Genomic DNA, 24,067 nt, shown 5'->3' with positions numbered 1-24,067 from the left:
AATAATCTATATACAATCAACGTTATATACTTTCACACTTGCTTGTATCTGTCGATTCACATGCGTACGTCACAAATAATTTTAACATATAATTTTGTGTGATAATTATTTCGATTCTTTTAATCATTCGTAATCGTCTAGAACGCAGTATTTATTTCACTAAATTCTAAGGGATCGTCCATTATTCATGTGTCTTTAGCTACTTTTTAAACCCACAATGCCTTTAATTATGTATTTTTAGTGCAAAGTAATATTGAAATTATCTTTACGTTTACAAAAAATAAACACCCTATATTTTGTACCCCTTCTCTCTGTAATTTTTTGTGATTTTTGCCGACTCCCCCCCCCCCAACCTTCTTTGGAACCTCATGTGAATAATTGACAATCCCAAAGCAGAGTCTGCGGACATTTTCAGTCGCCGGATGCGAGGCGTTTCTAAATATATATGTATGTATGTATAATAAAAGAAATCTTGTAGTTATAGTATTTATTATGTACTTTTCGACTATAGAAATGAATTAAGATGTTTGAAAGGGCGATATGTCTCGTTATTTTGTCGAAAAAAAAATAATGATTTCAAAATGTCGAATCTGTCTTTCATATTGCAAGCTAATATGGCAATGAACAGTTCGTTGTTTTTAATGAGATTCAAATGCATGCGAATTTAATTTTACCTATTAAAATATCCCATTACAAATAAATATTCGTAAGGTTTTTTTTTTAAATCAATAGGCTTAATTTTATTATTTATAATAAAAAAGCGATACTTTTAGCCATTTTATTTATGTATGTACTTATTAATTGGAACGAGTGAAATTTCAAGTCGTTTGTTTGTTTTTTTTTTTTAATTTTTTCAATAAAGACAATTTATTTTAAATGTGGCGTCTAGTGTATTTTATGAAATTCCATTATTAAAAAATTATAAAGATTACGATCGATAGATTTTTTTTTAACTTTTTCTAGTTACAAATCGTTTAAAAAAACGACCGTATCTCATATTTATGTCTCATAATGTTGCGTGTGCGCAGCTACTACTCAAATAATTAGTTGTTATTTTTTATTTTATACAATGGCAAATATTAATTTATATTGTAGGTTATGAGGTGTGAAACTATTTTCTCTCATAGTTCGGCTCGGTTGTAATACGCGATTCACTTATCTTGTAGTTACCAGTGCTATTTTTATAATTAACCAAAATATAAGTACCTTTTTCTGGATATTTTTTTGTTTTCTGTATATTATAAATTGTGATTTCTTTTTTTTTCGACTCTTTTAGCTCAGCAAATTTATAATATACAGCATGTCACAATATCAATAGAAAATGTTTAATCGATTAAAATTAATTTAAAGTTTTTATTTAATTTATTTCCAAAATATGAGCGTTGCAATTTTTCTTTTCCAACTCAAAATATATTTATTAACTTTCATATAAATCGTAAATTATTGGTCTTTTAAATTGTAAAAAATTGTGAAGCTCGTAAGAAAATTTGAGAGAAAAAAAAATGTTGTAAGTAACGAAGTATTTTGCTTTAATATACGTATGTTTTGTACAAGCGTGATAAAGGCAACTTTTGAGTCGAACCCGAATACGCTTGCTGCGGTCATTTGAACCACGTTGATATTATTTGTTTCCACTGTTGTGCTTGTAGAGTGGTCCGGCCCTCGCCCGCACAAATGTAACATGCCAAAGTCAATTGAGCTATGAAATGGAAGGCTTTCTGTCGCTTGCGTACGCGATGAGTGACAAATATGTGTAATGATGATTATATAATAAATAATTCTTCAACCTTTCATGTTTTTTTTTACTTTTATTACCTTCATTCAACATCATCATCATCAGCTCACTATACGTCCCCACCGAGGGGCTCGGAGCCTACCCTAAGTTAAGGGTGATTAGGCCATAGTCAACCACGCTGGCCAAGTGCGGGTTGATTGACTTCACACATATCTTTGAATTTCTTCTTAGATATGTGCAGGTTGCATCACGATGTTTTCCTTCACCGTAAGAACGTCGGATAAATGTACATATGTAAATCGGAAATCGAAAAACACATTGGTACATGGCAGGATTCGAACCCAGGATCTGCAGATTGCAAGTCAAGTGCTTGACCGCTGAGCCACCGACGCTCATCGAAAAACACATTGGTACATGGCAGGACCTTCATTCGCCGAAATAAAAACATCCTGTATTCATTAAAAGCGTGTGTTGTATTGTTATTCTGGAAATAAGTTTTCTGTATAACGCATCTGCGGTTCCTCTGGCGTCGGATCAAATAATATTAGGTGATTCATTGCTCGTTTGCCCCCTTCTTCTATAAAAAAAATATTGTCATGTTTTTCGTAACTGAAAAGGATTATAAAAATAAAAGAATAAATTACAAACACACAAAATAAACTTTAATATTAGTAAAAAATATTTTTCACACTATAAAAATGTACATAAATCAGTCGATCTTTTCACATTCGCCAACTAAATGTTTAATTCTATCACAGTCTTCAAAACACAACAATCACTCTTGAACAACTACAATACAGCAATTTATTTATTAAAATATTTATTTTTTTATTGACCCTTACAATAAACTATTATTATTTGTTAATATAATAATAGAAATCATTTAATATTCATTATTATGTTCACAGTGTTCTTAATTACATTTTTATTGTACTTTTAACATCGCAAAATGCAACAAGCTTGGAATACAGCTAATTATTGCGTTTATATTAACTCGACACTTCTAGACAAAACCCTAAGGCTTGTACATAACACACATTTCAATACTTCCTTATTTCTATAGGCAAACAAATACCATAAATGGTATCGTCTAGGACGTCAGTATGACGTCATTGAAAGACTTCCAAGTTTTTGTGCATGTGTAGTAAGTAATACATAAACATTTGAAAGGAAAAGAATCATCACCTACTTATGAAAACACAACAAAGATAAAAGTAAACAGGACAATCTCATTACATTTAATTTTGCTATCGTAGGATTTTTTTATTTCAAATTACACTATCCAAGTACATTTACCTTATGCACTGTAAGATAACAAATGCAATATGATTCTTGTAGACTGACTGGAGCGAAAACTCGAGTAAATTTTTGTAGCAAACAAAATTGATCTTTATAATATTGAAATAAGGTTTGATTTAACTTTGCATGTTTTTGTCAAGAACAAGAGTAAAAGACGTAATAGTTAAATTAAACATTATTTAAATGTAATTTGCGATTAAAATCTGCTCTGCTTCCCGACGTGGCCTTTGTAAACGTACCTTTAAGAATTCTCAAACATTCCTAGGTTAAAAACAAATTCTATATTTGTCACTTCTATGTGACAATGTACATTGGCAAGAATTATATCACTATAATTTATTTGGGATGCGGTTGCTTACCATGCGGTATTATTTACTTTAAAATATTAGTAACCTAGCATATGTGTATATCTGATCAACAGATAACAAAATATATAAATGGTTTTTATGTAATTACCAGAAAAAAAGTAGCATAGCGTTACGTGTTTCCGATGTAAAGTAAAAATATAATAACTACATAATTAAGATATTATACGTACTGTCCAGTAGGTACCTGATTTTTTTCTGGTTATTAAAAAATAACTGTCTATTCAAAGCTTCACATTATTTTATTTCACTATGGCTTACTACGGTGATATTTTTATCCCTTTCATTCTCTTTGAAAAGAACAGAGACAACAATATGTGTAAAAAGATGACAGCAGTCTACACTCACAGTAAGAAATCTACTCGTAATAACATTAATTATTGTCATGCGTAATCTATCGTAATTATTTTATTAAAATGTAAGTTTATAAAATATTCTAATAAACAATCACATGCTAAGCACACCTAATAATAATATTAACTAAAAAGGCAGTTTTTACAATGTACAACTTTATCATATTAAAAAAATAAAAAACAAATGTAGAATGTCATGCTTAGTGCAAAAGATAAAAAAATAAATCTTGACTTTTTTTTTACTTTTTTTTAGATACTGTATCGAATCTTTTTTTGTCTGTGCCCGAGATTTTTATTTGGTAATTAAAGGATCGTGTTAATTTCACTCTGATTGGCTGAACACAGGTGACGTCATCGCAACCATGTCATTGGTCGTAATTTGTTTTCGCACGTTTTAATACCGATTTACAGTTAATTAAAAAAGACCGTAATATAGAGAACTTAATTCAAGACCATGTAAATATTTATCGGCAATGCAATCGATTCCAAACGGCCGCAATAGCTTTTGGTACTTTGAGATCAACGTCATGAATTCTTCTCAAAAATATTCACCGATACTAAAATAATACACATGAAAGACCAAAGCAGTACAAACACAGCCCAGGCTATATGCGAAAAAGGGCTTTTATATTTATTAACAACTCCTAGACCTAATAAATTTGTGCAGTGCCGTCTCGCAGAAAGTACTAGAAATGTGGGCATCAGATATTGAATACCGGTTCCCGCGTAAGAGCCTGTAAACTTAATTAGAACACCAATATCCTCTAAGAAGTAGGTCAACAGTAGAGGCGGCGCGACTGTTACAATAGGAAATATTAGTTTTCTTAATATAATATTATAAGATTCAAGCCTTGTCGTATCCAAAAAGAAACTTTGTAGATTATTTCTAAGCGTTATAGCGATTATTGGAAAGCTCGTGGACAGCGTGAACACAGGAAAGAGAGCTAAGAAATATTCGACTATTTCTAAAAATATATTTTCATTGTCCGTTGGTACGAAATTGAGTGTGTACAAATCGCTCAGTTTGGCGAAAGCGAAGGCGCCTGTAAAAGCTAGAAGGAGATAGAAGATGCTGATGAGGGCGTAGTCCAGAGCGAGATGGAGTCCGAGACGGTTCTTGCCTCGTATTGGGCTGATAAGACCGGGCAGCGAGTGGTGACACATGAAGGAGTACACGCACGCACCGAACAGCGTCGGCATTCCTGTGAAATCGAACGCCGGTGGCTTACCTTGAGGTCCATGTCCGATCAGTAGATATATCGCCATTGATATCATGATCGCAAACGCTGCAAAAGAACATTTATTAAACATTAAATAATTCCCATAATAAACCATTTAATCTTATATATAAATTTCTCCAGTAACAATATTAGTTATCGTACTCCTCCGAAACGGCAAGACCGATTTTTATGAAATTTTAAATGTAAATTCAGAAGGTCTGAGAATCGGCTACTATCTATTTTTAAATCCGGCGCGGATGAAGTAGCGGGCGACAGCTAGTTTAAACTAATATCTCTTATGTACCCTGAGTTTTGCTATCTGGACATAGTACCTTATTATTAAGACTATATTTTTAATATTACACATGACTACATTTTTGATCACTAATACAGACAACTATATATAATCGTGGCCATGAACAACACCCGATAAAATAATAATAAACAATGTATTCATAGTAACATGTAAATTTAAAAGTGATAGAATTAAAAAAAAATATATATTGAAGATTAAATGAATTAGAGCTATCGATGTTATTTACATTGTAAATACTGATAATCATAATTATCTGACATTGGAACTAAAGGTTTTTTTTACGCATTGATGTAAACTTCTTACTTGAAACTATCAGCCATAAGCTAATAAGCTCTCTCAATGTATCAAATGCTACTAAAATGAATTCTACTGTTAATTTTAACTTATTAAAACCTAATATACATTAAAGGTTTTCTCTTATTTCACGCATTATTTTTAAATGCAATATAAATTACGTACAATAGTTAAAAAAGGATTTTGACCGATAAACGGACGGACAACAAAGTGATCCTATAAGGGTTTCGTTTTTATCCTTTAGAGGTACGGAACCCTAAAAACAGAGGAACTAAATCAATATTTCGTAAGTATCCATATATACATTGTTCCACTAATAATAATTTTACTACTGTTAGGAAAAAAATCCGACGCTGTGCCGGTGTACTGGCACAACACTAGCCTTACTAAAACGTTTATGTCCCCTCACTAATCATTGACTTGGTAAAGAAAGCGCGCCATTCGCGCCAAAGGACTTTACCTATAATAATAATGTCTAAAACTACGTAAATATATAAGGTATTTGATTAAATACGTTTAGAAGTGAGTTATAAAGATTGTAAGGCAACTAAGTGAATGTAACTTCACACTTGGGTGGGGTTAGTACATTAAATATGGAACTCTTAACCTAAATACAAGCGACATGTACACACTACTATCTATGGAAGTAGATTAGGTGTGGCCGAGAGCAATCAAACTTAACTTTATAAGAAAAAGATATATATTGATATAAATTAACCTAAAATTCCCGTATCTTACTAATTATAAATGCGAATGTTTACATGGATGGACGAATGGACGTTTGTTAGAAGGTACCAGAACAGTTCAACGGATTTCGATGAAATTTTTCATAAATGTGGAACAAAGTTTGGAAGTATTTAACCTTTTTAATTCGCTGGCGACATCTAGTAAAGACATTTTTTTATATTATCCAATTCGAATATTACCATCTGTAGGTAAGATTTTTAGTGAAAAAAAAAAGAAAAATTCGTTTCGAAAATCATTCGATTACTATTTCTTTGAGTTAATCGTCAATAGCACTAATTAACTTTTTCTTAATATATTTTGTTGATAAAATATTCTATGACTTACCGAGCCACCTCATGCCTGACGTAAACAGCTGGAGATACTTCGTCTTCTGTACATTGGAGAAGATGAATGGTCCAGTCACGGCGAAGAAGGTCAACAACGCGACCCGGTAGCAGTCGAGTCGGGTGTACGCGTCTGGCGCGGTGGACGACACATTGAAACACGGCAGCGCATCCCAATCCGTTGTGTTGCTTGCATTAGCTGGCACTGTTGAACTGATAAAGAACTTTACATTTATTCTTCTAATAAAGACAAAGAAGACAGAGGCCTGTCTGGTGTAGTTATTCCTAAATTGGTCAGGATTCCGTGAGTCCATGAAACATCTCTTTCCACTCCAGATTCTCTTTTGTTGAAAAAATCAGTTAAACAGATATTATTGAAATAATATTTAAGTTTAATCTAAATCAAGGAGTTCAAAAAGACACATTGTTTTTTAATCTGTAGCTATCGCCTGTGACTCCGTCAGCATGTATTTCTTAAAAAAACTTACGTACGTAGCTAAAATTTGTGCCAAATTTCATCAAATTCATTGGGACGTTCTGGAGATACCTTCTTACAAACATCCATCCATTCAAACGTTCACATTTATAATATTAGTAAGATTTTATTTAAATATGTTATTTTATAGAGTTCATTGACGGGCACATTGTTATTTCAAACATGAATTGGTTATTCAATATCGCGAAAACACTTTTATTGTAGTGCATATTGATTTTGTCGCGTAGGTCGTTCGGTCGACTGACATATGACGTCACTTCAATGCAGTACCACTTGATTAAATACGATGATAGCTAACAATATTATAGCTTTTATATTCTTGTCATTGCTTTTATAAAATTGAGAATCATAGATGACTACAACTTCTGACAGTATATGTTATATTAGATATTTTCAGTATATTAAACCTATTTACAAAAGTTACAAGAATAGCTATCGCCCGCAAATCTCTCCAGCGGAATAAAAAAAAATTAGTAGTCTATGTGTTCTTCCAGACTATGCTATCTATGCTAAATTTAACGAGACCAGTTGAGCCATTCTGCAGATAAGTTTAACAAACATCCATATATCCATCCATACATTCGCTTATAATATTAGTGTGATCCCTTTTATATTAGATCGCAATGCATCTTTTGTAGTTAATTAAAATAATTTAATTATCCTTTGACAACGTGTTTATTCCTATAAGAATCAAAATTAAGAAATTTGTTATCCAAAATGGCGGCAAAAGTTGAAAAAATTATATTTACTGTTAGCTATTAACCAACGATTTTCAATTACTTTTAGGTTTCGTTTCCAAACCGGAAAACACGTACACAATGTGCCTTTGTCCCGCATATTAATAATTTATTTTGGGAACCTCTATTATAAAAGACCCGTTACTTTTTGATTCATAACTAAAATATATCATTATTTAGTCTATTGATTAGATCGTTGATTTAAAACGTGCGTATAAAGTACAATTATTTCTTTATAAAAAAAACACGCATTAAAAGAAAGTCACGTACTGCTGAAACTGCATTTAAAGTGTTAAGTGGTAGTCTATAATAAAGAGCAAAAAAATTGAATCAGGAAGATTGAAAAACACGAAAACAAACAAATTTCAATCTTATATATAAAATTCTCGTATCACAATTTTCGTTCCCATACTCCTTCGAAACAGCTTGACCGATTCTCATGAAATTTTGTGAGCATATTGAGTAGGTCTGAGAATCGGCCAACATCTATTTTTAATCCCGCGCAGACGGAGTCGCGGGCGACAGCTAGTATTAGTATAAAAAGTACTAATTTGACATCAATATATCTTATCTTACTAATATTATAAATGGATGTATGAATGTTTGTTAGAATGTATCTCTCGAACAGCTCAATGGATTTGAATGAAATTTAGCACACATGTAGAACAGTCTGGATGAACACATAGGCTACATCTTTTTTAATTCCGCACGGATGGAGTCTCGGGCGACAGCTAGTAACAAATATTAATCATGATTTTAATTTAAAACTCACCATACAATATCCATCAAAGATTTGGCTACCGCAGCTGAATATATAGAAAGGTCTCCATACAAATATACACATAAAGTGCAGTAAAACATTGTGCGTCCACTTTTATTGAGAAATAGGTTTGCCATTTCTCCCAATTCTATTCTTTTATCCAGACTATAGTATCTGGAGGGGATCGAGTCACCGCATACAAGAGGATCCTCCAGTTCACCATAATGGTGCTGTGAAGAACTCGGCTCTTCATCCGATTCATGATCTTGGACCTACAGAAAATAAAAATGAACTGAAATAACAGTATAGTTTAATTGTTACTTACAATTAGTTTCCACTATAAAGAACATAGTCTTTTGTTATTGTCTTCAAAGAGGCAATATGTTTCTGGATAGTTGTTAAGGCAGATAAAACTCACTTAATGATAGCTATAGATATAATTAGTGTTGCCACATAGTATCCCTACCCAGTAATACCTTTAGTAATAAAAGCATACAGAACTAACATCATAAAGGTTAACTCTAGTTCGATATTTTTAGTTTTTTTTCCTAGGTTCAGTCACCTTATGACCTAAGTGTAAATAGTATGTGTGTCTAGCTGAAAACCAGCATAGGAATGGCCTTGCCCTTCCCTGCTTTGTTCAGTATGCAGCCTTTTGTCACAATTATGTTTTTTTATTGAATGTTTGTTTAAAAGGATATTCTATTCTCTATGCCCCAGCAACTTAGGCAAGACAGTGCCGGGAGAGTTACAGGTTTGCTATAATATACTTACACTATTCCTTTTAATGAATTGTAATCTCTTCCATTTAAACACAGCATTAGCACATGCCAAAGTCTCTATAACATATGTTGCATTCATAAAGCTCATGAATGCAAGAAAGAGAAGAGATATTGTGCTGAGTCCCCATCCTGCTCTAGCAAATGCTGCAGGTAGTGTAAGAGCTCCAGTGCCAACAATCAAATTAAATATATAAATTAAGCCCACCTGAAAAATAAACTTTTATGAATTCACAATACTAGTATCAACATTGATATAAAGTATAATTACAAAATTAATTTGTAAGTGATAACAAATAAATAGTTTTTCATAAATAAATTATTTCAATATATAATATATGTAAATAATAAAAATCAAAGTTTTATATCCCTAAACTATAGGACAGATTTTAATAACACTTAGGTAATGTATTTCAGTATATTTATTTTGAATTAACATATACATATATATATAAATAAAAGAGAATGCCCTAGGTGTATGTGTACAGTTATTCGAATTGGGCTCACGCCCCCTTTCTTGTATACCTTCAGTAGTTGTGGCTTTTTAATAATAAAGAATAATGAACAAAGAAACAGATTTATTTAAGTTACCAAAATATCCATAAAATATATTTGAAGATTTTTAATAGCACGAAGAGACCTAGTAATTTTATATGCTAGTACCATATGGTAATGTTTTATTAAAAGACATACCCAAACAGAATATTGATCCCCAGTCTCAGTTACAGGCATTCTAAACAATCTTCTTATACCTAGTATACGACGCAGCATTTCAGGTAGTTAGTTAAAAACATATTGTATCAATGTACGGTATAAAAATGCAAAGAAATCCATAGAAAACACGTTATTTATTGATGATAACGGAACGGATCATCAACTTAAGCTAATTTTGATCGATAAATTTACTCTCATTGGTTGACTTGAACAGTGGTTAAGTGACAAATGTCAAACGTCAATGTCATTTTATTATTTTTGGACCAATCTATGCAATTACTACGTATAATCTTTCAGCCACTCAAATATATTGCAGAGAATATTTTGATATGATTTTTATAAAAATTATACAATTCTCAACTGTATAATTTTTATAAAAATAAACAAAAAAGTAACAGCTTTGTGTTTGCTTAAAAATCCTCAGAAGATAAAACCTGTGTTTTTACTTACTTTGGAGAATTACATTTTAATTTTACTACAAAAAATTCTCCAGATCCTTGGAAAAAATCTTTAAGAAGTACAGTAGATGATTCTCCCATCGGTCTGAACTTCGAAATCGCTTCAATGTAAAGTTCAATGCAAAGGTCAGGACAGCTAAAATAAAAATTTGGTATACTTGTACACTTGTTAATCACATAGATTTTAAAACAGAAAAGCTTGCCGTCCGGCCTGGGACCGTCCTGACATGGATCCATTAAATTTGGATCTTATTGCTCGGCTCTTATAAAAGTTTTGTTTTTCGCTAGGCATACTTTATGCCTGTTGGTTTGTATGTATGTCCTGGATTTGAATCACGTCATTAGAAACATCACTTCCAGTGAAGCTAAACCTAATTTATGAAATAAAAAAATCCAAAATTTTGTTACGATTTATTGTTACATTTTATCTTTATCTTTTTTTGGGAAAATAGTCGCATATTCCATTTTTAATTACCCCTTTTTGCCAAAATATCAACAAAACATATAATCAATGTATTTATAAAGTATTGTTAAAAAGGAAGATATTGTTATTTGCTTTCAAGCGTTCTTGTTAGGTAGAAATACGAAATTAGCTCAAACATCTTTTACATATTTAGGACTGCCTATGTAACATCCTAATTGATAAACTCATTACCACGGTATGGTTTGTTTCATAGTCGTTTAAATTGTTCAAGCATGTCGTAGCATTTCATCAAAAAACATAACTTGAACCATATCTATACAGTTAACTTATATATAGCCTATAGCGAATACTTATTGGTATGGCGTATGAGTACGGTATTAATGTGACTATACTACATTCAATACTTACTTATGTATAGTAAATTGCTATAACCCGACTAAAGCAAAAAGTCACATTTGTGCATATTCTGACATGAAACCATCGACCATCTTGAGTTAGTGTAGTTTCGTAACACTTCGTGAGAACCCCGACGACGAAATCATTCCATCCAGCCGTCGAAGCCGTGTTCTCGGGGGTTTGGGATTGTGATTTTGGATAAATCTATGTAGTTATTGTGCCAACAACTATACAAAACGAAGGTATGAACATATATTTTGTATTTTTCGCTAACCAACTCCCAAAACCTTTGTCGATCATATTTAGCATTTATGGCATCGCTTTCTCAGGCGTAAGTTTTGTCTCCCTCTAACACGCTGTACGTCACCATCGCATTTATTTTCCATCCTTCTCTATCTAGTAATATAACACCGTTGTGCTCGATCGTGTCACGTAAGAATTTTGTATTTTCTCTAGCACAAATTATATATTTTACTTAAGTTTTGAGTTTCATATAAAGTATTATCGCATATATTAAAGTTGATGTATTGAAATCGTTTGTAAACGCTTAATTTGGTTGATAATAGGTCGTGTTAACTTTCACTCTAAGTATAGATAGGTATTGTAGATAAATATACGTAGCATAGATATATGTATATAGAGTCTGTAGATATTCAACATCGAGTCTCAAGGCCGAAATACACAAATACAAATGTACCTATACGTACCTGCTGTTCGAAGAATAATTCTGTATTTCCAATAGCAATTTAAGATACTAAAGATACATAATATAATCATTGTGGATCTTAGTTACGTCCTTCAAGTGTGATTTCTACGAACATGGAGAGACGAAGTCGTCAAACTTAACGCAGATTTCAATGGTTATTGCATTTCAAGATACACTCTTATCGCATCTGTAAACGACGCAATTTCATGTCTGCTTTATAATTACATGTGCCACTTGGCAACAACACCTCATGCAGAAATATAAAAGTGTACTATGATGGAGCACTAAAGAATAACCTCAAAATAATCTTTTGCTTGTGATAATTTCGATCGATGGATATTACGTTTAAGCACGGCGGGTTAGTTAATGTGCAATTTGTGAAGTGTAAACGTTAAAATGGTGTCACTTTTGTTGGCGCAGATAAATAAATCATCACGAGCTATCTGCTAAGCTGCTCCAAAGGATCTGCCGAGCCCGCATTATCTGTGATATACAGCTCAGCCTCTCGTCCGTCCTAAAAGGTAGGGTTTTTAGTTTTCTTACTGGAATATTTTTAGTGATTTTAAAACTGAGTATAATCAAATGTTGCCATAATATATCTAGTTAGTGACTATTTCTAAAAAAAATACGCTACAAGATTGTACACTTCCAAAACATGTTTATAAGCGAATTTTGCTAGGGATTTTGTTGTTTATGTAGAGTTATTTGTTATTTTGTAGGGCTGGGCCAATTGGGGCAAGGAGGCGCATCCGCAGCAGCTGAGCGGTGATCTCACCCTGCCCTCTGCCATAGAGGCATAAAACACTGCTACCTGCTTTTTGACTGCATCACTACGAACCATTGTTACTTAGTCTTTAATCGAAACAATATGCAATCTGTGAAAATAAGTATAATTCTAGGTGGATATTGTAGAAAATTATTCTATTTATAAATAATTGTCTGATGTCTAATGTTTCTGTAATATTATGTGTTCCACATTTAATTAAGGATAATTGTTACTCCAATATTGATACTGTTACCGAACCAATGCAATGTAAAAACTCCACCTTAATGTTGGTGGTGAACACAAATAAATTTGGTGCTTGTAAGCGAGTCGAAGAGAATGAAAGTCAGCAAGTTAGTGTAAAAATGGTAGATAATAATATTTATAATGTAGAATTTGTTGATAGTATCCAACAAAACCAAATGATTGGCGATATGCCTAACTACTGCATTCCTTTAACGATTAACGCCATAACAGTCCAGGGTATCTCATACAGTGACCCGTATTTCAGTAGCTTTAACTTAAAATATAAGATGGCGTTGGGAGCGCCAGAATATATGAACAAGTCTGATTACGCTTTTAAATCCTCAGTTTGTATTATACATGAACCTTGCACGGATAAGACGCAACTACTTAACGAAAAGGCTTTTCGTGTAAGCGAAACGAAAACTCGAATGATGACTTGTGACAACAAGTCTGTTGAAACAAACCATGACAATAATACATCGAAAGTTGATGGTCAATCTACTTCGAAGCGAGCAATGAGAACATTTGCGAATGGTGATCTCACATTTGATGCGATGCTAGAACTAGTGGACAGTGAGCAGAGGATCATAACCGATTTGAAGAAAAGTCACCAAGTTGACTCATGGGGGGTTCCTCGACGTTTCCGACTGTGCGGTGGTGGGGAAAGCTCTTTGAATGCAGCGGCTGGATGGGGCAGCCCACCCTCTTCTAACAATGGTAAGAAATTATTTTTTGTCCCAAACTATTCTAAATGTTGTAATACAATTTGTACATTGGCTAATATATGAATTGACATAAAATTTTATGCAGCCATAATAAAAGTGTCCGTTTTGGTAAAAAAGACACTAGTTATTTCTTTGACTTTTTTCTGATTTGTAAACTGAAAAATGTTTGTTATAAAAACATTGTTATTATCTTTTTAAACACAAATTTCCGAATATTATCTGACGTAAGTTTGAGAAATTACTACTACATACAATGTAGATAATATGGGTAATCTTAGTTGAAAACAAGGAAATCAATTAAATTTAAAAATTATAAAATGGTAACATAATGGAAATAGTAAAAGTTATATCATAAATATTTATTTTCTATAATGGAAATAATTTTTCCTTCTAAGAATTTCTTTAGAATTTATCTTGATCAACTAAGACGAAACGAACCTAAATTTAGGTTGCTTGTATTTAATTTTTTTATTCTGATACTAAATCAGATGTTAATAACCATGATAGAACTGTGTGTCCCATCTCCAGCTGGCAACTGGGGTGGCAATTCCAGTGGTCAAACAAACAATGGGACAAACAATACCCAGCAATGGAACAATACGGCGCAACGGCCGCCCACATCACAAGCTGATTGTAAGTTTTATTGAATATCAATAACCCTTAAAAATCAAGTGGACCATATTTTTATCTTCCTTGTTCTTTTATAGTGAACAGCAACAAGGGTAATGGAAACCAAATGCCGCCAACAAATGTATCTACAGCCCAAGGTTGGCAGAACTCTGGCCCAAATATGCAAAATGCTCCACCCAATAACAATGGTGCACCTGCGAGCAATGGTATAAACATTTGACAAATATATTTGGTCAAACATTACTTATGACATCATTTTAAAAACATACTATGTTTTAGGTACAAATAATAGTAGTAATGGCAACAATGGAGCTAATCCAACTAATCCATCTGCCAATTCAAATGGGCCATCTGTAACCAATGGGAATAATGGCAATAATGGTAATAGCACATCATCTGCTAAGATTGAACAGCTTAACTCCATGAGAGAGGCTTTATTCAGCCAAGATGGCTGGGGTGGTGTAAGTATATTGATTTATTGCCAACTTTAAAGCTATAGCCTACAGCTGAATTTGTTTATGCAATTTTAATTTTAGATTGTCTCAGATTTATAAAAAAATTATGCAATATAACCTTGCTTTGCTTCTTGTTGTTTTATGGGCAAACTGGTTTTTGTTTATTTATGATAAGAATGCTTCCATTAAACATATCGCTGGTTGCAACAATGTACAAAAACATACAAGAAAGTAATCTATTTATTATTGTGTATAAAAATCTTGTAAACAAGCCACATCATTTGACTCAAAATGTTATGATTAATTAAAATTGATAAGGTGAAGTTTTTTTAACAAATTTATTATTGACATGATCTTTTATCACAGCAACATGTGAATCAAGACACCAACTGGGATGTTCCTGGATCTCCAGAGCCGGGATCAAAGGTTGAACCTGCTGCCGGGGGACCGCCCCCATGGAAGCCTAACATTAACAATGGTGCATTCCTCGGGACAGACTTGTGGGAGGCCAACTTGAGAAATGGAGGGCAACCCCCACCACAACCAGTTGCTAAGACCCCATGGGGACATACACCTACAACCAACATTGGTGGTACTTGGGGCGAAGATGATGATGCTGCAGATTCTGCCAATGTTTGGACTGGACCTCCGCCGCAGCAGCAGTGGCCCGCCGGACCTCCGCAACACGGACAGCAATGGGGTGTGCCAAAGAAAGATGATTGGAATGCATGGGGCGAACCCCACAGACCTGCTGATCCTAGATTGGATCCCCATCGCACTCAAGATCCTCGTCAGCAGTCCTCTGACCCGAGACATGACCTCCGTGGGGGGATTTCGGGCAGACTTAACGGTGACATGTGGAGTCAGCACCACCAACACGCAAGTGGTCCTAGCAAGATGATGACTGCAGCTGGAGTTAACCAGTGGGGCTCACAGGTAAATAAGTATAAATTTTATTGTTTTCATAATTTTTTTTGCAGGCCAGTAGGTAAAACGCCTAGTTCTTCATTCTAATGTTTATTGGTTTCTATTGGTGGTCATGATTAGTTGAGTCAATTGGTCTGAAATAAAAAAAATCAGCCTGAGTCAATAAAGACAATGGTTATGTCTTGAATTGATGTCATTATAAACTTTTGTTGTCTCATGGTTTACAATATACAATAATAGGTTTTAATTATGTGTTACTAATATATTTTTAATAATGACTGATAATGATCTATGAGTTATCATTTACTGATGATTAAGAAAATTGACTTGTTTTAAATTTCTGGTTTAATTTGTGCTTCAATATGATTATCAAAAAAATCTGATTCTTATTGTACTCTTTGAACTGTTTGATATTTTCTATGAGATTTTTTTATATTTAAACTTGGTTTTATTTTCAAAGTACTTAAGCAGTTCTTAGTTAATGCTTTGTCTTCAAAGAAAAAAATAATAAGTCTAATAATACTTTATATGGTAAAGTTGTATGTTTTCGAATATTTTTTTTCTCAGGTATGAATATCTGAGAAAGTTATTTCTTTGAAAAACATCTAGAAGAGCTCATGTTTGACATATGTTTTTCTATACCAATGAAAACATCGTAAATCAACATATAAAAATGCCATTAACAATTCCATTGTTTGCTAACATTAGGAATAGAAATTAATTTGCTCAAGTATTATCAAACTTTGGTTTTGCACCTATGATTTATAAGAAAATTTGTTGCAAAAGAAATTCCTATCTAACTTTTATATCTAATACCAGTATTGTTTCCTGCCAGGGTCCTAAAGATCCAATTAAAGCAACAGGATGGGAGGAACCTTCCCCGCCAGCTGCACGTCGCGGATTCGATGATGGTACATCACTATGGGCACAGAGGGGCAGCATTGGTGGAATGCAAGGTCGTGGAGCGCCGCAAGGACCTCCAGTCCAAAGGATCCCACCAACTCCTACCAAGCCGGACGCAGTCTGGAGCGCACACACACAACGCAATGGCTCCTGGGACGAACCTCATACACCCGGGTGGCCGGACCGCGATGTGGCCGGCTGGCCTGATGCATCTGGCCCAGGTCTCTGGCCGGTGCCGAAGCCTAAACCTACAGGCCCCGGAGGAGGGTGGCCCGATGATATTGGCGAGTGGGGTGGACCGAAACTACCTCAAAGCACCCCGCTTGGCAAACAGATACCCAAAGAAGTCGTGTGGAACAGCAAACAATTCAGGTATTGGCAAGGCTTTACAACAAACTGGCTATAAGTAAACACAGTTTTGAGAAACAAATTTAGCTAATTAAAACTTGTCGTCACAGATATTTGGTGGATCTTGGTTACAAGAAGGAGGAAGTGGAAGCGGCTCTACGCAGTCGCGACATGAACACTGAAGAGGCTCTGGAGTTGCTGACGGCCGCGCGCAGCGAGAGCTGGCGTCGTGATGATCACTTCCACCACACATCCTTCCAGCCGCCCACCGTGCCCGCGGTGTCGCCTGCTGTCGTGCAGAAGATGTTGAACCAACCGCCGCCACAGCCAGTGCAGCATCACCATTCCTACAACCCCAACAGGTTAGTACAACGAATATAAAAGTGTTTACAAAACAGTATCTAGAAGTATTTCCGGTAAAACACGTGTTCTCAGATAACAAGACTAGTTGTCTTGTTGTCATATCATACAGTATCACTACTTTATCTAACAATTTTTATAAAATAATAATAAAATTAAATAGCGTTCCGATTGTATTGAACGCAGTTGGAACTTCCTTTGTACATATAATTTAAGAGTTCAGTTAAAACGAGATATATGAAAAAACTGCTTGGTATTTTATAGTCGTGTCTAATACATTTTGTTCAATGACTGTGTTTTTATTAATACAAGTTTGTACTTTGGAAATTCAGTTATATTGAAATGTATATTGGTCATGTAGTGGCAGTAGCAACAGTGGGCAACCAAGCACTGCACAGCTGCGCATGCTGGTGCAGCAGATCCAGATGGCGGTGTCTGCCGGCTACCTCAACCACCAGATCCTCAATCAGCCCCTCGCGCCGCAGACCCTCGTGCTCCTCAATCAGCTCTTACAGCAGGTTAGATCATATACCAAAATTACTACACTAAAAGAGGTTAATCGTTTTAAGTATTCACACATTTCCCATTCAAAATAAAACTAAATTAAAATATTCTAACAATTTCAAATTTCAATAGTAGTTTTTTTTTACAAGAGTTAATAAAAAAACTTGAGAAAATTAATTATTTATTCATTAGAATGACATTTACATTTTTCTCCATACAAAATAAATACGTAGTTCTGAGAAAGTGCTATGTTATTTGAAATTTGTACAAGGTCCCCTTTTTTAGGGCAAGGATTTCTTCTGATTTCTAATTAGATTCGCAAATCTTTGTTTATGACAAAAAAAAACTATGAATGGATGAAGTCTAACCAAATAACTTATAAAGATTAAATGAAGTATTTAAAAGTCTTTTTGTTATTAATTATGTGTTGTGAGCATATAATAAATGTTAAATAATTTTTAGATCAAAGTGCTGCAGCAGTTGGTGCAGCAACACACCCTGGCTCTGTCAAAGGGTAACTCCACCCTCGCTGTGCAGTACTCAGTGCAGATAAGCAAGGCCAAACAACAGATTACAGCATTGCAGGTTAGTTTGCTAAAAGACGAACTTTTATGTAGTGTTTAACATTTTTAGGTGTAAAGGAAATTACAGTATCTGTTTTCAATGATTTTTAACCCAAAACTTGTATGTGTCTTGAAGTAAACAAGAAAACAAAAATATTAAAAAAAGTTTTATGTTGTCAATGAAAAGTATGAATACACTGTCATGTATTTTTTTTTCATTTATAAGCAATTTGAGAGTCACATTCTCATGAAAATAATACAATTTGTGTTCTAATACTTATGTAAATTTAAATTTTTAACAAGTTGTTTTACTGTTTAGAACCAAATAGCGACGCAACAGGCGCTGTACATGAAGCAGCAGGCTGGCGGCGCGGACCTGTTCAAGCAGAACCACGATCCTCTAAATCATTTGCAGAACAACTTCAATGAGATCAGCATCAGCAAGGACTCGCAATCTGTAAGTTGCAACTATCTACGTAAGGTCTATGTACAAATATTCAATACCTTTCAAACAACTATGTGGACCGACGCCATATTGCGACGTCACATTACATAAAACAAAAAAATAGGTAGGGAAACTTAAATAATTAAGTTATTTTTTTGTTTGTGTTTTCTAGCAATATTTGACAATGTTTTTGTGCAGGCGTATGGTGCAAGCGGCAACCAGCAGTCCCGTCTGACGCAGTGGAAGCTGCCGCTGCTGGAGAAGGATGGCGAGGGCTCGGAGTTCAGCCGCGCGCCCGGCACAGCTAAGTCCGCCACCAGCCCGCCGCTCAACCAGCTTGGCTTGCAGCCAGACTCGTAAGTACACATTAATGACAACGAAAATATTAACTGACTACAAGTTGTTTAATGTTTACTGAAACCGCTTCTTAGTATAGATATCTCTTATCAAATGTACAATTACCAATCTGAATGCGAAAATAACTGTCTAGTAGATTTACTGTTAATGTAATATGTCTGTGCAAAAATATACGTATGTAAGTTTGTCTGTTCCATTGTGATATTGTCTAAATTCTTTGATCGATTTTGAAGTGTCAAGCGATTCGAATTTTACTTGTCAAAATGGGTTCTTGATTCATAAATTAATTGTTATTGTAACAGGACATGGGGTGTGGGACGCAGCTCCGAGGGATGGGGTGACAGTGGTGCGGACGTAGCGGACGGCAAGGATGCGTGGGGTACACACGCCGTGCACCAGCCCGTCTACGACCTCGTGCCGGAGTTCGAACCCGGCAAACCCTGGAAGGTAAAAAATAAATGATCTGTTTTGTTGATAAATATAATCTACTAATTGTGGCAAAAAACTGGAATGTCCTTAACATTTTTTAAGTTGACATAATTTTTTAATGGTTTTTTAACTTACAAAAGGGTAATCAAATGATGAAGAACGTTGAGGACGATCCTGCGATGACCCCGGGCTCTGTGGTCCGCTCGCCGTTGTCTCTCGCGACTATCAAGGACTCTGATATGCTGGGCGGCAAGACTTCGCCCCCGGGCAGCGAGCGCTCCCTCTCTTCCTCCACCTGGAGCTACGCCCCGCCGGTGTCCAATTCTAGCGCTACCGGGACCGGACTGAAGTCCGACGCTTGGGGCACCAAGCCCAGGCCCGCGCCAACCGGAATCAAAGCCTGGCCTCAGCACGTCAACCAGAGAGTGCTGCCCACATGGCAGGCCTCCACTTGGCTACTTTTGAAGAACCTTACAGCACAGGTAGGTTGAAGAAATTGCAAAGTTGCATTTTTGGTGTTTGTTATCTGCAATTATTAAATCAGTTGAGCGAGGTCATCATAATTTTACTTTTTAAAATTTTCAGATATTATAATTTTTACTAAGTAAATTTGTTTAGTAAAGTAATTCCTTTCTAAATGTTTTTACGTGTACGCAGATTGATGGATCAACGCTGAAGACATTGTGCGTCCAGCACGGTCCTCTGCAGAACTTCCACTTGTACTTGAACCAGGGCCTCGCCCTCGCACGTTACTCAACCCGTGAGGAGGCTGCTAAGGTAAGTGTACATAGTAGAAATAACGATTACAATACAACATTAGAACATATGTATAACCTTATTGTTTTCTACCTTGGTTAGATAAGATTTAGAGGAGTTAGTAGCAAAATAAAATATGGGATCAGTGGCTGATTGATGTTTGATATTCGCAGGCGCAGATGGCTCTGAACAACTGCGTGCTGAGCAACACGACAATATTCGCGGAGAACCCCGCCGAGTCGGAGGTGCAGATGATTCTGCAGCACCTGGGCTCTGGTGGCGGCGGAGCGTGGCGCGGTGGCGCAGGCGGCGGCGGTGGCGGCAGCAAGGACAGCTGGGGTTACACCGCTCTGTGGCCCGACCAGCACGAGCAGCGCGCCACGCCCTCTTCGCTCAACTCCTTCCTGCCCCCCGACCTGCTCGGCGGCGAGTCCATCTAAGGCGGTAACGCCCCAAGGCCGACGCATTCACTGAGTATCCAGCAATTTAGTGAGGTTTACGTATTTAATCAAATATCCTAATCTTATAGTTGATGTACAAAATGATGCGGGACGGAGCTCCGAGTATTGCTAATTGTTTGTGTAGACAAAATCCTTGTTAATTGTTAAGGAGTCCCGTCTCCGCGGCGAGCGACATCCCGCCGGAGCGCGTGTCGTCTCACCGAACCTCTTAGGTGTCTAGTTTTAATTACGCTTCGCCGTCCCCCGTACGGGGACGGACTTATTTTATTCGCCTAGTCAGATCGTATCGGCCGCTTCAAGTCGCCGACACGACTCGAAGCGATCGCTGTAGCAAACTGTCCACAATTCTATTATCTACTGTGTCGTAAGTGTTCATGTAGACTTAGTGTACATAAGAATTATACATATACAACGGCAGACATATAATGTATCGACGGTTATTGTACCTATATGAAGTATGTTAGGTTATGTCGAGGCGGGCTAAAGCGTGGGTGAAACTCAACCGGCCCGCTCGGTGTTGTATGTCGTGTCGTACGCGCAGCAGCGCCGCACCGCACCGCTGCGGTCGCGCTCGTGCTCGTGCTCGCATTCGCGCTCGCGCTCGCGCCCGCGGCTCGCTCCTGTAATTACCAAATAACGTAAGTTATCGGATATAGAGTAGTTGCGTCGCGGGCTACCTCAGTCACTCGTCCCGTGGCCTTATTTTAGTGTGTATTTATTTTTTGTTGCGCTCGGGGGCTGTTGCTGTTTCGCCCTACGAGCTGTTGCGTTCCGAGTTTCTTTCGTGTTTTTTTTTATTATTATTAATATTATTTAGTATTCGAGCATTACTGAGCGTATTATAATTATTTATTCTGTTTTTGAATTCTCAATCGCGATGTGCCCTCGTTTTCCATAAGTGATATTTGATCCAGCAATAAGCGTGTAATTGCATTTCGGACGGTATCGTTTGTTTTATAAATAAGTTGGTACGTAATGCATGTTATAAAATGAAGGAATGAGATGGAGCCCGCCAGGAGGGAGGGACGCGCAGTGGCGATCGCAAGGCAATCCGTTATCCTGTGATGTAAAGTATCTTGCCTAATGTAAGGATAATGTATTTTGTTGTGGAGTAGCAGAGGCGTCCGCCTCCGCCTCACCTCACGTTTCCCCAAATTTTTTCCAGTATTTGTGATTCAAGTGCCACTTTATGTTTAATATATAAAACGATTATCTAGATTATACGATTAATGTAAGGGTAACCTAATATATTAAATTGAAAATTGTTTTATCATTTTATATTACATACATTTGTGAGAAATGTTATAAAGTACTATAATTGACAGTAATTTAAATATTACACTTTTGTGTATAGGTAAGGATAAAGTTCTAACTTAAATTTAGCCATATCAATATCTATTTAATAAAAAGATTTGTGGTATTTTCTATAGGCTCAATTTGAAAGTTATTCAAAGTGACATATGCTTTAGATATTCTGTTAATAATATACTTGTAGGTGTAGGTCTCCCGGTATTACATCATCTAGTTGTAAGATTATACTTAAGCCCTATCCTAGGTTTCTATAAGCATACTATTGATATTTTAACGTCAACGATTCGCACGTGCAAATGTTCGTTATCATAAAGTTTATTTACATTTTTATTTAATTTTTAATTTATTACGGTGTGCCACAGAGATACTCTGCCAAAATATATCATTACCAATATGTACGGGGAGCAGCGAGGGGTCTGCGCCCCTCGCCCCCGGCCCCCTGACGAGACCCCGCGCCGCGCGCCCCGCGCCCCGCGCACCCCACGCCCTGCGCCCGCGCCCGCGCCCCGAGCCCCGCGCCCCGCATTCGCCGCGACCCCACGGCCGCGCAGGGCTAATGACTAACGTGTACATCGTGTCTATTGTATTTCGAGTATCTTCCAGTGATCTTACGATTTAAAACGTAACGTTTACGTAGACCTAAGTGTAGGCGTTAAGTGATTCTGTACCTTATCGGGCGTAAGCTCGGAAACTCTTCACAAATTAATCACATAAGTTAGGTGAGAGTGCGGTGTTGAAATTATAGCGCGTTTTTACTCTTCGATCGCTTCGGACTTGTGGTAGATTTAGTATTAAATGTTTCGCTGTATGTGTTCATTTAGTAACGATGTTAGCGTTTTCACTCTATAACTAATTATACCACGATGGAGGGACCGATGACGACTGTTGAAATGTCTCTATTTTTATTTGCGTATACTCTGTTGCCTTAATTTTAAAGTTTAAAATGTTCACAATTTTCTACCCTACTTACAAATAATTTCATTAGGAGAATGTTCGCTACATAGCGAAATGTTCGTGCCGTATTCGAGAATAGAATGTACGGAATACACTATTTTAATGTCAGGGTTTAAGCAATAGGAACACGAAAATTTAGTTTCACTAGTAGGGGCCATAATGACCTTGTCATCGCGACGTTTAATGTTAGGTGCCAAAGAGTGATAATCAAAGATATGGTAAAGGTATCTGGAACAATATGGTAGCATCTGCATACATATCTTCCAAATTAATTTGAAATAATTTCGCGGTACGGGTTATCGATGTGATGTTCCTAAGCATTCAGTTACTCGCGTGCAACAATAGCGCGGGCGATTCCAAACATCCGATGTCAATTCTATTGTTGTCGAGCTCAATCGAGTAAGGGTGTTTTCATTTCTTAGAATTAAATAAAAAAAATATATTATTTTTATCTAATGTTATTCTGTCCGAACTAAACATTCGAACGAGCCTTAATGGGCATTTTGGTCTAGTGAATTTATAACAGCAATAAAGTTCATAATTTTATAAAAATTTTCCATTTATAAATATTAGGAATTCGTAACGACGAAAAGTATAATGATCCAGTGCCCTTTAGAATATGTTGTCCATAGAATAAAGACGATAATGTCATGCCTTGAAATTTTTAGTCAGTTTTAACTAAACAGTACTTAATGATTATATTAATTGTAAAAGAGACATAATGTAAGCGTTGTGGTGTAGCGGTGTTAGGTTCTGATAGGAGTCGCGAGTCGGTCGCATGCCGCGCCCGCAGCGCGTGCTCAGGTGT

At 35.9% G+C, this 24,067-nt stretch overlaps 2 protein-coding genes across 4 annotated transcripts; one reads left to right on the top strand and one right to left on the bottom strand.

The window, feature by feature from the left end:
• Nucleotides 1–3,001: 3,001 nt before the first annotated feature.
• Nucleotides 3,002–10,344, bottom strand: LOC106119102 (transmembrane protein 104). Its single transcript, XM_013313969.1, has 5 exons — nucleotides 10,118–10,344; nucleotides 9,420–9,632; nucleotides 8,658–8,917; nucleotides 6,654–6,865; nucleotides 3,002–5,038 (listed from the first exon to the last, which is right to left on the bottom strand). The coding sequence occupies exons 1-5, from the start codon at nucleotides 10,193–10,195 to the stop codon at nucleotides 4,278–4,280; spliced, it is 1,524 nt and encodes a 507-aa protein (XP_013169423.1). The 5' UTR covers nucleotides 10,196–10,344; the 3' UTR covers nucleotides 3,002–4,277.
• A 1,046-nt stretch (nucleotides 10,345–11,390) lies between these two features.
• gw (trinucleotide repeat containing adaptor protein gawky) lies at nucleotides 11,391–22,781 on the top strand. Of its 3 annotated transcripts, none has more exons than XM_013313774.1 (17): nucleotides 11,391–11,658; nucleotides 12,543–12,643; nucleotides 12,842–13,848; nucleotides 14,385–14,489; nucleotides 14,564–14,692; nucleotides 14,766–14,947; nucleotides 15,308–15,877; nucleotides 16,704–17,143; nucleotides 17,230–17,481; nucleotides 17,841–17,997; nucleotides 18,446–18,568; nucleotides 18,866–19,003; nucleotides 19,190–19,347; nucleotides 19,651–19,795; nucleotides 19,918–20,259; nucleotides 20,435–20,554; nucleotides 20,707–22,781. In XM_013313774.1, the coding sequence occupies exons 3-17, from the start codon at nucleotides 13,065–13,067 to the stop codon at nucleotides 20,971–20,973; spliced, it is 3,912 nt and encodes a 1,303-aa protein (XP_013169228.1). In that variant the 5' UTR covers nucleotides 11,391–11,658; nucleotides 12,543–12,643; nucleotides 12,842–13,064; the 3' UTR covers nucleotides 20,974–22,781. The 3 variants fall into 3 exon arrangements, with proteins under 3 accessions (XP_013169228.1, XP_013169229.1, XP_013169230.1); XM_013313775.1 differs by lacking the exon at nucleotides 11,391–11,658 and adding an exon at nucleotides 11,791–11,848; XM_013313776.1 differs by lacking the exon at nucleotides 11,391–11,658 and adding an exon at nucleotides 12,108–12,276.
• Nucleotides 22,782–24,067: the final 1,286 nt, after the last annotated feature.

This window comes from Papilio xuthus, unplaced genomic scaffold (genome assembly GCF_000836235.2).
Source record: "Papilio xuthus unplaced genomic scaffold, Pxut_1.1 DF827542.1, whole genome shotgun sequence".
In the NCBI taxonomy this organism is placed as follows: Eukaryota; Metazoa; Arthropoda; class Insecta; order Lepidoptera; family Papilionidae; genus Papilio; species Papilio xuthus.
The sequence above is the reverse complement of the archived record's forward strand: the minus strand, read 5'-3'. Positions and strand labels throughout refer to the sequence as shown.

Coding starts and splice junctions, on each gene's coding strand:
- LOC106119102 (XM_013313969.1), bottom strand. CDS start 10,195: ATGCTGCGTCGTATACTAGGTATAAGAAGATTGTTTAGAATGCCTGTA. Junction 9,633..10,117: donor GGGATCAATATTCTGTTTGG/GTATGTCTTTTA, acceptor TTTATTTTTCAG/GTGGGCTTAATTTATATATT. Junction 6,866..8,657: donor TCTTTGATGGATATTGTATG/GTGAGTTTTAAA, acceptor GTTCTTTATCAG/TTCAACAGTGCCAGCTAATG.
- gw (XM_013313774.1), top strand. CDS start 13,065: ATGTCTAATGTTTCTGTAATATTATGTGTTCCACATTTAATTAAGGAT. Junction 13,849..14,384: donor CCCACCCTCTTCTAACAATG/GTAAGAAATTAT, acceptor TCCCATCTCCAG/CTGGCAACTGGGGTGGCAAT. Junction 19,796..19,917: donor AACCCGGCAAACCCTGGAAG/GTAAAAAATAAA, acceptor AACTTACAAAAG/GGTAATCAAATGATGAAGAA.